Source organism: Electrona antarctica (assembly GCF_951216825.1).
Source record: "Electrona antarctica genome assembly, chromosome: 17".
Classification (NCBI taxonomy): Eukaryota; Metazoa; Chordata; class Actinopteri; order Myctophiformes; family Myctophidae; genus Electrona; species Electrona antarctica.
In genome coordinates this window covers 20,414,185-20,429,605 of record NC_136798.1, presented here as the reverse complement: position 1 = coordinate 20,429,605, position 15,421 = coordinate 20,414,185, and the positions used below count along the sequence as shown (strand labels likewise).

General features: G+C 42.2%; 1 protein-coding gene across 1 annotated transcript in view; it reads right to left on the bottom strand.

Annotated features, from left to right (window-relative positions):
* The window catches only part of impg1a (interphotoreceptor matrix proteoglycan 1a), a gene marked incomplete at its 5' end in the record, with an annotated part of 65,317 nt that overhangs the window by 1,860 nt on the left and 48,036 nt on the right, over positions 1-15,421 (bottom strand). The window contains 2 exons of the mRNA XM_079526321.1: positions 4,489-4,573; positions 12,638-12,851. Coding sequence (XP_079382447.1) covers positions 4,534-4,573; positions 12,638-12,851 — 254 coding nt within the window. The 3' untranslated portion in view covers positions 4,489-4,533. The remainder of the gene's footprint in view (positions 1-4,488; positions 4,574-12,637; positions 12,852-15,421) is intronic.

Below are 15,421 nucleotides of genomic sequence, written 5' to 3'. Positions count from 1 at the left end.
TGCTCTAGCACCCCTTAGTGTCTATCTGTGCACGCCACTGACTTTTAGATTAGAATCCTGACAGTTTTGGACTTACGAGGTATTCCACCCAAGACGATATCTAAATCTACGAGAGGAGTTCTCAGTTTTCATATCAAGTACACAAAAATGAGTATCTCGGCCGCTGACCCCCATCTGGAAATTATTTTGTGCCAGGGACCCCCACCATAGAGTACCGAAGTCCTGACGTCACGATTCTTGATTCTTCATATCTATATGAGTCAAACTGCCGGGATCATTCATTTTGTTTAGAATATGGCACCATTTCCATCTCGTCTACTCACACTGCATCTCTTTGGACAGTTCAGAAACCCTCCGGACCAATGGCATCGTCAATAGGGATTGATGTCACTGGTAGGCAAGTTTCTGAACTGTCCACAGCCCTCCTCAGAGACACAGAGCCAGTAGACAGAAATGGTGCCATCTTACAATGAGCAGGCGTTAAAGGGACATTTCTCCGCTGGAAGAAACTGCAGTCACTCCTTGTTAATAGTATTTGTAGTAGATTACAGTAGCACCATATGAAATGTGCACCCTATGGCCAGAGAAATAATGAAGTCTGTGTGTTTGACTAGGGTTTGACTGGATTACTGAATTCCTACAACGACCATAATGCCCCCCCTTGTGGAGAGGGGGAGGCTGCGTGGAGGTGTTACTTGTAGTCCAGGAAGGAAGTGAGACCACATTTTCATGACACATTTTGGTCATGAACATGGCGTCATGACTAAAATACCTACACACATACCGTAACATAAACCCAGGAAAGTGTTTATTGTGTCCTATAAACATCATTAAAGGAGCATTCAGTGATTTGGGTGATTTGGAAAACCACCCAGTCCGCCCCGGTAACAAAATGTGCACATGCACACTCTACAGTGGGGGGAAGTGCAACAGGCCAACAGCATGTGCACCAAGGCCCGCCCCCACTTGATCATGATTGGAGGAAGGCCCCTCTCATCCTGATTGGATGAAGACTTTGCCACCCGCCACCAAAACTGAAACTAGGGTTTTTTGACCCCAGGGGCTCACTGGGGACAGGGAGGAACTCCTTATATGGTCAGCACACTCTATAGTAAGGAGGATTATCCAGAAAAAAAGAAAAAACAAGTGATATTTGAATTAAGTCAAATCACTGAATATACCTTTAACATAAGATCTGGTTGCAAAAGGGGTGAAGTGGCCCTTTAATGAGGACCGATAAATACGAAGATAGTTTGAAAATGTGTGAAGTGGTCCTTTAATGCAGACCTTACAATTTACATCATGTTCTCAGTGACGGTAGTTTTAGGAAAAACGAAGACCTAAAGACGATCTATCGTTTTCCTACAGAGGGTATGTGCATGCATAAAGTGAGTGGCAACATGGGTTTAACGTTGTTTAACATCGTTTAATGCAATCAGATATGACTTTTCTGTTTGGATGTATTTGTCATGGCCAGAAAGTCATTTTTTGCCACTCAGTAGACGTTCCTGCATAATTTCCGAGAATGATGTCACGCGCATACCCTCTATTAAGGTTACAACTTGTTGGCCTGGCCCGTGGCTCAGCGGTCCAGGCACCTTGGCCGGTAGTCCAAGTCTGGTAGTGTGCCGCAGGCTCGACTCCCAATCCCGACGGCCTTTACTGCATGTCACCCCCCATCTCTCTCCCCATTTCCTGTCAGCCTACTTACTGTCTGTCCCTCTATAAAAATATAAAATAAAGGCGAAAGCCACAAAAAACATTAATAAAAAAAAGGTTAGAACTTGTTTCAGTTGTCTCGTCACTTGCTCCGGGAACTGTTATTCTGATGCCAAAGTCGTCCACCGCTTAACATCAAAGTTGGTCGAAGCTACTTTGTTTTTTAAATGTGGCATCAGATGTACTACTAACTTCAAAGCACCTTCCACAGATTCAGAGATCCAGCTTCCTCTCTTTGAACATTTGAATCTATTCGTTGCTAAAACACAATTTTTTTACTTCATGGGGTAACTCTCTGCAGACAGCAGGAACAGAACCATGGAAATGTGCCTCAGTTCACAATTTGTTAGAGATTAGTTGCAGTGCATGATCTGAGTCGGATACGTGCAGGCCAGATCTGATCTGCGGAATAATTGATATCATTTGTGTGGGTCCAGAAAACCACATCCACTGCTATGCTCTATTTAGTTTTGTTTTTTTTCTTAAATGAATGTCCTACTAGTGTCACACAAAAGTACAGAGAGCGTTGTGATCTTGTACATCTGCTATTTGAGTCTTTTATTTTATTCTTTGTGAAAGTTTTAGGTTTGTCTGGGTTTTATTCTGAAGGAATGATTTTGGACATACCAAGTTTCCACCCAACAGTGGCGTGTAAAAAAAGAAATCCATACTGGCTGAAGTTTAGTTAATTAGTTGCAAAATAATACAACATGAAAAGATTTGCCAATAATAAAAAGCAAAAACAAAACTCTTAAATCGCCTGGCTTCAAAGCAAAAGAAAGAAGCATGAAACTAAGGGTGACAAAAAAATCAATATGACAGACAAAGACAACTGGTGTTGAATTTAATTCAACTTAATCTCTTCTTCAGAAGGAAAGCACCTTAAGGCTAAATAAATCTTCTGTAGCATGGGGCCATGCAAGGCTAGCGGCACTGAGAAAACAGGCTGAGTGTTCAGTGGGCCGACAGTAATCACGGAGAGATGAAGCAGTCCAAATCGTTGTCTGCTATCGAACACTTCTGACATTTAGCCAACTCCATGGTCCACCCTCCTTTACACATACTGGAAGCTACAGTAGTCTCTGGAGACATAACTGTCTCACAATGTTCAAATCATGTCATGTCCCCTCCGGCTCCCTCTCAAAGTCCTTGAGGTTCCCGGCCTAGATAGAAGACCAAGTACGATATAGGGCTTTTGCTTTTGCGGCCCCAACCCTGCACTGCCCAATACTCTCAGAGAAGCCTCATCCACCCACCCACCCAGCAAACCTTCAAAACCTCTCTCAAAAACCCAGCTCTTCAATATGCACACCCCCCTGTCTCACAATGCCATAGTCTAAGGCTGAGCTCACACCTTTCATGCAATTCTGGTGCTCGTTGGGTGTTGTGTCATGGCCGCCCAGCGGCCCAATGCATTTCCAATGGAGGTCACATGGTTTGACCCAACATTGTGTTGTGTGAGGGGGAGGGGCGCAGTCGTGCGCCCCTCCCCCTCACACAACACAATGTTGGGTCAAACCATGTGACCTCCATTGGCAATGCATTGGGCGGCCATGACACAACACAACATGCATCCAACGAGCATCCAACGAGCACGAGAATTGCATGAAAGGTGTGAGCTCAGCCTTAGCCTTTTCGAATAGTGATTTACACATGTCTATCATGTTGACACCCCAATTACCCATATTCAGGAGAGCTGAGACACCTGGCTGCTAACTGTATAAGAGGGAGCAACACCCAGCCATCAGAGTAGCTGGCTGGCTTGTTGCATTTGCCTGGTGGTGTGTTGGGGACTTGGGGTTGTAGGTGCAAGAGAATGGCATTGATGGTATGTAAGGTCTCCATGTGTTTTTGTAATTTTAAAGTTATGAGCAAAATCTAAGTGTTTCTTATTTTGCAGGCATCTGACAGTGGGAAATGGGAATCCCACCCTGGGATAGGCTGCTTTATTGTTTCCCCCCACCTGTTGTAGGCTATACTAATGCTTCGTATGACTCATGTGGAGATGCTGTTTGTTGGCTCTTATCATTTGGTGGCTTGCTGCCCCATGGACCAGTAAGGAGTATTGACTGCGTGGCCTCTCCACGCCATGGCCTCGTATGCACTCATGCAGCGCTTTTCCAGCTCCAGTTGGTTCGGTGAATCTGTATATTGAATAACAGTACAGTACAGTACTTCAAAGCTGTAGTTGTCTCAGACCGTATACCAGCATAGCAGGTGGTCCAGATTGTGGTTCAACAGGTGCGTTGGTCACGGGTGGTAGGCTGTGTTTGGGGTTAGTATAGTCTGCATGCTTATTCCAGTTGAGAGTTTTAACTGTATCTCGTCTTGCAGTGATTGAAGAGTGAAGTGTGCCTTTGCTGTGTGTGCGCTTTTGGTGGCGGTTAAGACCTTTTCCCTCATTCCCCTCACTCCCTGCCTCTCTCGTGTGCAGAACACATTCTGAACACCCGCTACAGTCTGGTATAATAGTATAGCACACTTAGTTAGTTTTAATCCCTTTTTTGATATTGACAGTTTGGTAAAGTCCTTGTTTTTTTAACTAGCAGTTTGCAATTGATAGATAAATACAATTTCGTAACATGATCTTCTCATTAAAGTGAATTAAAGTCTTAAGTATTCTGCCTTAATTTATTAATAAACCAATATATTTTTTTGTATTGGAAACGCATGTCTCTGCTCCCCTTTATTTCAACCCTGTGTGTATTCAAACAGTGTCCAGGTCACACACACATTCTCACTAGCGTGTGACTACATACAAGTTCTTACCTTGTGTAATATTCACTGGCGCCATCCGATCCCAAGTAGCCTCTCCTAACTGACTGGTCCTGAGCGGATGGAGCCGTCTTTGTACCTTGAATAGAGAAACAACAAAGTTTACAATTACTGGAACTCCGATCAAGGCAAAACGTGAAAGGAAACACCTCCCCGGCTCCCATCTTTGTTTCTATAAAAACTGAAACGTGAACAGGATGGAAATGGAATGCAACTATACACTGAAATAGAAACTACCGGTATCCACGCTGGAATCTGTATGAATAGTTTCTCTTGGTGGATTTTGATACTGTAGCTGGCTTAATTTGGTTCCATAAAAGAGGGACACTGCAGTGTGTTTTTTGAAACGAAACATTGCAAACACCGTACGTCTGAAAGTTTATTGAAAGAGAACCAAGACTGCAAAGTAAAAAAAAGATTAAACTCTCAGTCATTTTGTCCCAGAAGAGAAACCGCCAGTGGTGGAAAGTAACTAAGTACATTTACTTATGTACACATTTGAGGTATTTGTACTTTACTTGAGTAATTCCAATTTCCAATACTTTTACTTCTACTCCACTACATTTCAGAGGCAAATATTGCACTTTTACTCCGCTACAATTATTTGACAACTTTAGTTACTTTGTAGATTTTGATTATTATTTCAAAACATACATTTACCACTTCAGTCTTGTATACATTTCGGCCATTTGAAATTAGCTGATCAGCTATATGATTTTTCTGCATTTGAAAACTTGAAATGGGACATTCATACTTTTGGTACTTTAAGTACATTTTGATGCATATACCTTGTACTTTTAATCAAGTACATTTTGAATTCCAGACGTGTACATTGCAGTATTGATACTTTTACTTAGTAAAAACTTAAGAGTAATTTGTCCACCACTGCAGAAGAGAGACTGCACAATGTGCAGGATTTTCTGTATAAAACTATTTCATACAGAGAATCTGTACTCAGTAAAATACTCTGTACTCAGTAAAATACTCTGTACTCAGTAAAATACTGAAACTGTACTCAGTAAAATACTGAAACTGTACGCAGTAAAATACTCTGTACTCAGTAAAATACTGAAACTGTACTCAGTAAAATACTGAAACTGTACTCGGTAAAATACTGAAACTGTACGCAGTAAAATACTCTGTACTCAGTAAAATACTGAAACTGTACTCAGTAAAATACTCTGTACTCAGTAAAATATTGAAACTGTACGCAGTAAAATACTCTGTACGCAGTAAAATACTGTACGCAGTAAAATACTGAAACTGTACGCAGTAAAATACTGAAACTCTGTACGCAGTAAAATACTGAAACTGTACGCAGTAAAATACTGAAACTGTACGCAGTAAAATACTGAAACTCTGTACGCAGTAAAATACTGAAACTGTACGCAGTAAAATACTGAAACTCTGTACGCAGTAAAATACAGGCTGCTCTCACTCAAAGTGCACTTTATTGACTAGTTGCACTTTATCAAAAGAATGTGTGCAATATCTCTGTTTTTGTATGTTTGGTGTTTCATGGTGTTTTTCCTTTTCTTATGTGAACGTGTATGTTCTCTGTATGCAGCTGTGACTCTGTCTCCACGACAAAGACAACCTTGAACCTTGAAAGTTAAATGAAGTTTGTTCAGTCACGGGTGTTTTCCTCCTGTCTCTCCAACTCTTTATTTAACTTTCAGAATTTCAGATGGCAATTTCTTCCAATATATCTGGAGAGAACTCATGCAGGATAAACAAATGAAATTGGAGATGACACAAAGAAATGAGCAGACACATCAAACACTATAAAATGTATGCCGAGTGATCTTTCCTGTCTGGAGGAAATTGGCAACGACACCCCCCAAAAAAATGTATTTTCTGTTTATTGAAGCAGAAGCAGAGACATGGGAGACCCCTGTTGACTGAACAAACACTCCATGGCATTGATCATAATGCAGAGCTTTAAAGCACAAATACCATGCATTTTAAAACTGCTTTTAATATATTTTCTATGTCCCTCAAAGTTATTTCTAATGGTTTGAGCCTCAATCACCACTCTGATATAACAAGTCCTGGTCATTTCTTTCTGGACTTCGAAAGCAGTTTTAGCTGCAGTACCACAATGTCCTGAGGTGGTGGGGTGCTGATATGCAGATTATTTAATATTTGAGTCATTATAATACTGATGCTAGATAAAACCAGGCTTGTTTCCATTCCATGCCAGCTTGGAAAATCAACAATGGTGGACATTGTAAACAAAGTGGAAATGCAAATTTGGAACTGAAGACTGAAGAAGAGGAGGAATTATACAAAGTAGGGTGACATTGATGACATCACGATGAGGACAAAATCAGTTGAGCTGAGAGCAATTTCCATTAAAGCACCTATATGATATGAAAGCCTGATTGTTCAAAATTAGTTATTTGTTGGGATAGAAAACATGGGAGCCCCAAAAACTCAAAATAAATTGAAAAAGTTGAATTTTATGTTATAGGTCCTTTAACTTTTAACAGGAAAGTTATACTCATACTGTGGTGTAAAGTAAACATTCACACAAGTACTGTACTTAAAGATGGAGTGCCGTGAGAAGGAGGAAGAATCTTTTCAAAAAAGTGTACAATATTTGTTAAAATTACATTTTTGTGTGGACATGCCCACGAATTAATTAAGTATGCCTGGTTTGCCTGGTGGGTGGTGAATGATGGGTGGGATGTGATCCACCTGAACTGAAGCTGCACCCACAGCTGTTGTATGATGAAGGGGGAGGGGATGATATTGTGATGTCACTTCTCACAGCGCGTTGCAACTCCACACGTTATGAGCTTGTAGATCGGCTATTTTTAACGTTCCCTGCAGAATAGGGGTGCAAGTCGTACTGCCCAGCGTCAGTTGGAACCATACATAGACCTTGCCCAGCTATTTGGGGCTTCAGAGCCCTTTTCAAGGTGACACAGTGACTCCATCTTGTTGTGTAGATAGCATACCATCTAACCGAAACATTCACGGGAGGCCCGCCGTCCACCCTAGGCATGACTTATTTTACCGCGACTAGCAAAGGGAACACGATGGGCCGTCAAAACACTGATTTTGATTCGAAACGTAATCTGTGATTTAGATTCAGAGAAGTGGTATTTTATGTTTTAACTAAGCATATTTTGATTATCGTGAAAATATCGTTAGGGTTAGAGAGAGTACCTGGTTCCATTAGGATAAATTGAAAATAACTTTTATACCTGGCGTCAAACTTTAAACCCCAGCATCCCTATTATGGGGGGAACATTCACCAACTAGAAAAAGTGCCCTTCTGGGCACAGGTCTCCACCAGGAGGATAGGAGTGTGTGTGTGATGTTTGGCAAAACGTTTAGGAGCAATATAAACGTGTGTGTGTGTGTGTGCGTGTGTGTGTGTGTGTGTGTGTGTGTGTGTGTGTGACGCAGCTTGGCCTGTTGTAGCGCCACCATGAGGCTGATTTGAAAACTGTCAAGTGGCATTTCTTCCAAAGCCTAGTGGGAATATGCATGCACAGTTTCACCACTATCGGACGCTGCGTGGAGTAGTTGTGGCGATTTGTACAAAACGGGTACAAAGCGGGCTACTCCTGAAAAGTTTAGAAGCCAATCGTAGCCAATGAGGGTGGATTATGAGAAATCAAACAAACCCGTCTTGATCACATGACTATGAAGAGCATGTGTACCGATTTGCGTGAAATTTGGATAAAATCTGAAGGAGTAATATTAGAAAATGTGTTTTACATATGTCGGCCTCCTGGTGGCGCTATAAAGAGCAGATGTGAAAAATTCCAGGCAAAGGTTTTTCCTTGGCCTCTAGGGAGTTGGCATACAAAGTTATCCACAGATCCGTGCAGTTAGAGGTAAAAACACTTTTCGGCCAGTTATAGCGCCACCATGAGGCTGAGTTGAAAATGTTCATGTGGTATTTCTTCTTCGGCCTAGTGGGAATGTGCGTGCACAATTTCACGGAAATCACACGATGTGTTCATGATTTGCAGCATTTTGTTTGAAACTGAGCACTCCTGCGAATTTTGGAAGCCAATCTTAGCCAATCAGGATGGAGTCTGAGAAATCTGAAAGACCCATTTTGTTGAATGGCTCTAGAGAGACTGTGTACTAATTTGCGTGATGTTTGGACAAAATCTGTAGGTGTACTGTCCAAAAACTTGTTTTGCACAAAGCTGCCTCCTGGTGGCGCTGTAACAGGCCGTTCTGGAAATTTTGGGGCAGAGGTTCATCGTTGGCATCCAGGGAGTGTGTGTGCAAAATGTGGCATTGACCGGGTTAACGGTGCCGGAGATTAGCTGTTCACAGACGGACGGACACACGGACGGACACACGGACACACGGACGGACGGACGGAGTGCAAAACATACTCTCTCCCCATGCCTTCGGCCTGGTAGAGACAAAAATAGCATATCTACAAGACTTGGTGTGCTGTCGACTGAAAAAGAAGTAAAGTGCAAGTGACATTGATCAATTCCGAAACTATTCAGAGGCACACCTAGATTTGCGTCAAGGCACCCTACAGGGTGCTACGGCACCCACTTTGAGAAATCCTGTCTAGAAGAGTACAGCATTAAGAGATTTGGGAATAGTTGTCTGGCTTGCGAGACTACCTGGCACTGAAATGGTATTTGTTGCCCTTTTCAGATGCGGCGGCCAACTCCGCCAAGTTCCAGGCTGAGATTAAAGGGCCAAGATTGATCACACACTGTTAATCTCGTGGGTTCCCTTCAGAAGCATGCTGTTTGCTGGGTGATGCTGGGGTGTGTTTTGTTTGTTTATGTTGGCTGTTTGTTTTCTGGCTGTGCTCTTCTGGTCGTGTCTCATGGGGACAGGATTAGGCCAAAGAGGTTTGTTGTTAATGAGAGTAGCAGATCTGTCTGGCATGTTTGTTTGTTTCTTGCGAAGTGAGATCATTTTTTGCTGCCCCTCAACTTTAAGAGGGCTGTGTGTGCAGGAAACAGACCTACACGTGTGTGTGCATGAGACAATATCTATGAGAACATAGACTAAACCTTAGCAAAAAAAAAGTCAGTCAGTCCATATTATAGGCCTATGTTAAACTAAGCAGGGATGTCCCGGTCAAATCACCCAAAACATGTTATTGTCAAGTATATTCTAATAATTATATTCAGTGGTGTGAGGTTTTTGTAGCCTACTTTACTTTGTAGTATTTTACTCCACTACATTTATTTGACAACTTGAGTTACTTTGTAGATTTGGTTATTATTACAAAACATGGCCCTTCGGCCATTTGAAAATAGCAGATCTACAAGCCCACAGCTTGTTTTTCAAACGATTTGTATATATTATACATGAGTACTTTTACTTTCTGTATTTTTAAGTACATTTTGAGGCCAATACTTTTGAACTTCAAGTACATTTTTAATTCAGGACTTTTAGCAGAGTATTTCTACATTGAATATTATTTCCACCACTGTAGTAAGAAATGGCCAGCATTTTAGCCGCTGTTAAAGGGTAAACACATTTCTTCTGCCCCAGGCTATTCAGGTCATTTCTTCTGACCTGAATAGCCTGTAATCAACCATAATAGCGTGCAATTGGTGAGTGTCTAAAGAAAATTGTTTTGTTTTGTAGTGTCTAAAGAAAATTGTTTTGTTTTGGAGAAGCCTTTTGTGTTGACTCTTGAGAGTGCTTTCCCACAGGGCCTAAAACCAATAATTGAATACCCCTTCATTAAGCCACCCCACTGGAGCAGTTTGGGATGGTCCCGCAGCTTGGCATGTTTTAAAGCATGCTGTGGTAAATGTTGCACAGTAGATCAGCACAAACAGATGGGAGCTTTTTCTTACCTTTGGAAACAGGTTTTCAAATGAAATGCTTTCTGGGATAGAGGTCTGGCTAGAGATTTGTGAGCACGAAATACCTTTTGTTATATTTAATTACAATTGTTGTTTTAAAACAGTATAGATTGCAACTGAAAAACCAAACATGTTGATGAATATATTAAATTGAGCTGTGCGAGCATATGAAATTTGGACTTTATATGATAATCTGACTTATATACGTCATTTTCAGTTTAGACTTTTAGGTAAATGATATACTATGTAAACACTTTGAACACATATTTGACAAGGTCACATTAGACGCCACATTTATCAACGCCTGATGATGTATTATGTTATAGTTTGTATTGTGTCATCATACTCGTATTTTATTAGTCGTTCAAACTCCTTTGAACTTTAGTCCCATTATAATATAGGCATTCTATGGAAAAAAGGGGTCAACCTCAAACAAATTGCAACAGAAACGGTTTCAACGGTGTGGCTAATGCTTGCAATGGATTCAGGTCGCATTCACACCTAATTCGGTAGACTTGATGCGAATGGGCGGAGAATTTGCATCATTTTTGCATATTTAATTTGCTGCGTTTGCCTTCATCCGCAGCAATTGGAAATGCAGCAGGGACCTTTATCAATGTGTTCAATTCATAAACTACACAGTGAAATATGTGTTAAAAATATATATACTTTGAGTAATAGTTAGGACTTTCGGACCTAAAGTGATGATAACGTGCATGGTTGCAGTGTGATCGTCGGGGACTGGACGCGTACGCGTGCACGCACGTCATCTTTACGTGTCGCTGCGTAATAATGCCTTCTCCTTCCTTCTCGTGTGCCAAATACCAACTTCTTCATCCCACAATGGTACATTCACTCCCTATGTTTTTTGCGATTGCATTCACACCTGCAGTGATCCACACAACGTTTCGGTCCTAAGACCTTCGTCAATGCTACATATAGCACTGACAAAGGTCTTAGGACCGAAACGTTTGCTTTTTAATTGCACTTTGAGCACAGAGCACTTTATGAGCACGATAAAATAAAATAGTCTCAGTCTAAATTTTTGTACGGTGAGTCTTTTCCAAAATAGGTGATTTACAAGAGCTATTTGTGAGCTATTACACAAATAATGGTCCTGAAGAAATTGAACAATTTGGAATATTAAAATAAATAAATAAACTAAACATTTTAACAACAAAAATCTTGTAAGGGGTGGGTCCCTGGCACTATATTTTCTGTTTGTGCGTTGGTTTGAGAACCCTTTTGTCCTATTCTCTGTTCTCTCCGGGACAGTTTTGGTGTCTGAGGTGTGAAAAGACGTACAGTAAGTGGCTTTGAAATGCAATTTCTCTTCACAGGGGGACAGAATGAGGCCACGGCAACCGGAGAGTTATGCACAGAGTAAGACAAGACAAATCAAAACAAAACAAAACAAACTATTTGTCTTTCTAGCAGGCCTTTCTTATTCCCCAACACACAACTTTTTTTTCCTTTTTTTCTTTTCTTTTTTTTTTTACATACAGCAAGCACGGTTTTGTCCAGGTCCTGAGGTCACCAATATTATTGGTGACGTCTCGATTGGGGCCAGATCAAGTCAAACCAAGACTAGTCAGATCTGGCCCAGAATATCACCTGATTTCAACCAACATAAGATCTGCCCACTAAGACAGACGAACCCTGGAGAGTTCGATCGAGGCCAGATCAACTTAAGTCATATAACTATAGTCAGATCTGGCTCAGAATAAGCTATTATTATTTCAAGTGGTGAAGACGTGCTGCAAATGACGTAAAGATCATCCCCATGTGGGCTGTGAATGTGATCTGGCCTAGTCCATGCTTCTCAAATGTTTCCGCCTTTAGCTGACCTTTGAACTATAGGGGTGTAACGATACATTTAAACTAAGTGACTGCCATTGACGCCTGTATACGTAATTTCAATCCATCGCACAGACCACCACCGACGCGGGTGTAAGTCATGTGGTGTTTTCAGTGTTTACCATAGAGGGCGCTCTTCCGCAACCTGTGAGTGATGCTAGGACTTCCGAAGAAGAGCACACACCCGGAAATAACATGTTTAGTCTAATGTTATAGGATGTTATAGGATTTATAAAAAATACGTTTTTGGTGAAAACAAGCTATGTTCAACTCAGGGCTCGAGACTAAGGGGGTCCCGATGTCCCAGGGACTATAACATATCTATTTGGGACTTAAAGCCTCAAAGGGACCCGGGTGCCCCCTGTTCCGTCTTTCTCACTTTTACTGGTTTCTCGCTCTTACTGTGTTACAGTCTGTAATACTATATATATATACACATTTATTTTACCACCACCATACATACATACCTGCACACGGCTCCGTGTCCCGGGACGAGCTGGCAGCGCCCCCCTGTGTTGCTGCAGTAGTCTGGCTGCAGGACACAGAGGCTCTGACAGGGCTGGCCGTCCACAGACGCATAGCCCGGGTCACACACACACTCTGCCTCTTTGGTCCATCCGTTCACCACACACTGAGACACCTCATTGCACGCCAGGAACCGGCACGGGTCCGCCTGGTCCGCTGGGAGGCACAGGGGGGGAGAGAGAGGAGAGGGGAGGGGCGCGACAGTTAATATAATCCATTTGATCACTGGTGGAAAAAGTGCTCCAATGTTTTACTTGAGTAAAAGTATCAATACTGCAATGCAGAACTACTCCATTACAAGTAGGCCTACACGTACGGTAATCAAAATGTACTTGACTAAAAGTACTAAAGTATTGGTATCGAAATGTACTTAGAAGGCCTCAATCCTAAATGGGTTAACTTGAAAATCGTTCATGGCAGGCTGAGGTATTTTGTATCCAACAGACAGACAGAAGCTCTTGGACATATTTTTTTTATATTGTATACAACTAGAATTTCGCGGGCCTTCGGCCCGCTCATCCTAGCGCCATGCGATACGCAATTGGGAAGAAGGCAATGGCAAGCCATGATGTTTTCATTTATGCATTTGCTTGGAAAGCGCAAAGTTGCCAAGCTGGCTGAGTGGCCTTGTTGGTTTTTGTGTATTTGCGTTTGAAAGTGAGCATGGCAAGGCGCAGGACAGTGTTGTGTTCTTATTTGTTATTATTATTATTAGATGGATTAATATTCTGATGTACTGTACTGTACTGTTGATTATAGTTGTTATTAGTGTTGTGTTCTTATTTTGTATTATTATTACATGGATTAATATTCTGATGTAGTGTACTGTACTCTGTACTGTTGATATTATAGTTGTTATTAGTGTTGTGTTCTTATTTATTATTATTACATGGATTAATATTCTGATGTACTGTACTCTGTACTGTTGATATATTATAGTTGTTATTAGTGTTGTGTTCGCACGCACGTGTGTGCGTGCACACACACCCACACACACACACACACACACACACGTGCGTTGTACGCAGCTGTTTTGTGTTGCAGGCATGTGTGTGTGTGTGTGTGTTGTTGTTCTTATCCATATATGCGCCTCGGTTCGTCCCGTTTGTACCACGCCAGGTGTCGACGCGGTCGTTCGCGCAATTGTCGTGGTTGCATTATTTTAACTGTGTATGTAATCGCGGCGCTCTCCATCCAAGTTAGAATCAGTGTGTGCGGTGTGTTGTTCTTCTTCTTCTACTTTTGGTTTGCAGCAGGCTGTACGCTGCTGTGTGGGTCACGTGGTGGGCTTTGAGCAAATGGGAGAGGGAATGTAGTGTTGCCAGGTCCTTTGCCAGGTCCTTTGCCAGGTCCGCGTATTGTAAGCGAGTGGTAGTGTGTGTAAGTAGCGTGTTGAATGGCATTTTTTCTGTGCTTGTTTTCATAGACGTGGCAACAAATTAGCAACAGTAGCCAATGGGAAAAAAGGATGCAGTGTTGCCAGGTCCGCGAGTTTTAAGCGTGTTGTAGTGTGTGTGAGGAGCGTGTTGTTTTCTGGGCTTGTTTGCATAGACCTGGCAACAGTGTTCCGTGGCCCGTGTGTGAGTGTGTGCGTGCGGGGGTGTCGGTGCTTGTGGCGTGTCTTTAGTGGCAGTGCAATGACAATTTTTACGCGGGTGGTGTTGAGTGTGGGCGTGCGGCGCGACATGAGGAGATAGCCGTGGATCGACGCGGAGGGTAAGTCTGTGACGTCTTAGTGTGTTGTTGCAGTGTGTGTTGCAGCGTGTCTTGCAGCGTGTCAGTGACGTAGTAGCTGGTGACTTTGGGTCCCTTTTCCTGGGTTGGGTACACCTTTTCAAATGTATAATAGATAGTATTTAACGTTTTTAACTTGAAATATAAGGTTTTATTGGTCATGAGGATCGGATCCTGGATGGCTTGATTCTAGGCTTAAAAATAATTTATTTAATCTCTATGGGAAACATTTATGGACGATTTTCCATCTGCTGCAGGTGTGCAAGCCTGATGGGAGAAGATACACAGTTAGGGGTTAAGCACTGCCACAAATGAGTGAACGAGTCCTGACGCAACACTAAAGGCTAAAACAAAACATCTCTCTGCAGAGTAAACATATTCCAACAGATGGTTTTAAACAACCTAAATCCCAGTTGTGTCATAATGAGCCCTCATCAGTGGATGCGTCTAGTCCATGGGGTCATCAATGTGTCCGTACTCCGTACACGGACAAATGTGTCCGTGGGAAATTTAGATTTAGTTTTACATCACATAATTTTCTTAATTATAGTGTCATGTAACACCTGTGAAGGAAGTTTGAAGAAAGAGACCCGGAAGTAGGAAGAGTTAGTTCCAAAATGGCTGCTGTGCGTACGCCCTATTCGAAGCACTCGAAACATTAATGTCTGACATTTAATACAGGAAAAGACGTGCTGGTTCCTAGAAGATGTTTGCCTCCTGTGAGCACACATTAGTATTCAGAGAGCGGCCCCATGCACCTCCCATCCCCTTCCTTTGGCTCGCCCCCCCGTTCTCGCAGGAGGCTGTGTGAGATGTGCCTGCTTTTAATGAGCCGCTGGATCTCCAGTCTGCATCGAAATGATGAGCTCTGGCGGCCAGCAGGGCTGCCTTTCTCAGACTAAACGTTATCTATGCTCATCTGGGGAAATGACTCTGTGCTTTCCACATGTTCACACTGGATGTGTAATTTAGGGGATGCCAGGTCAATCATC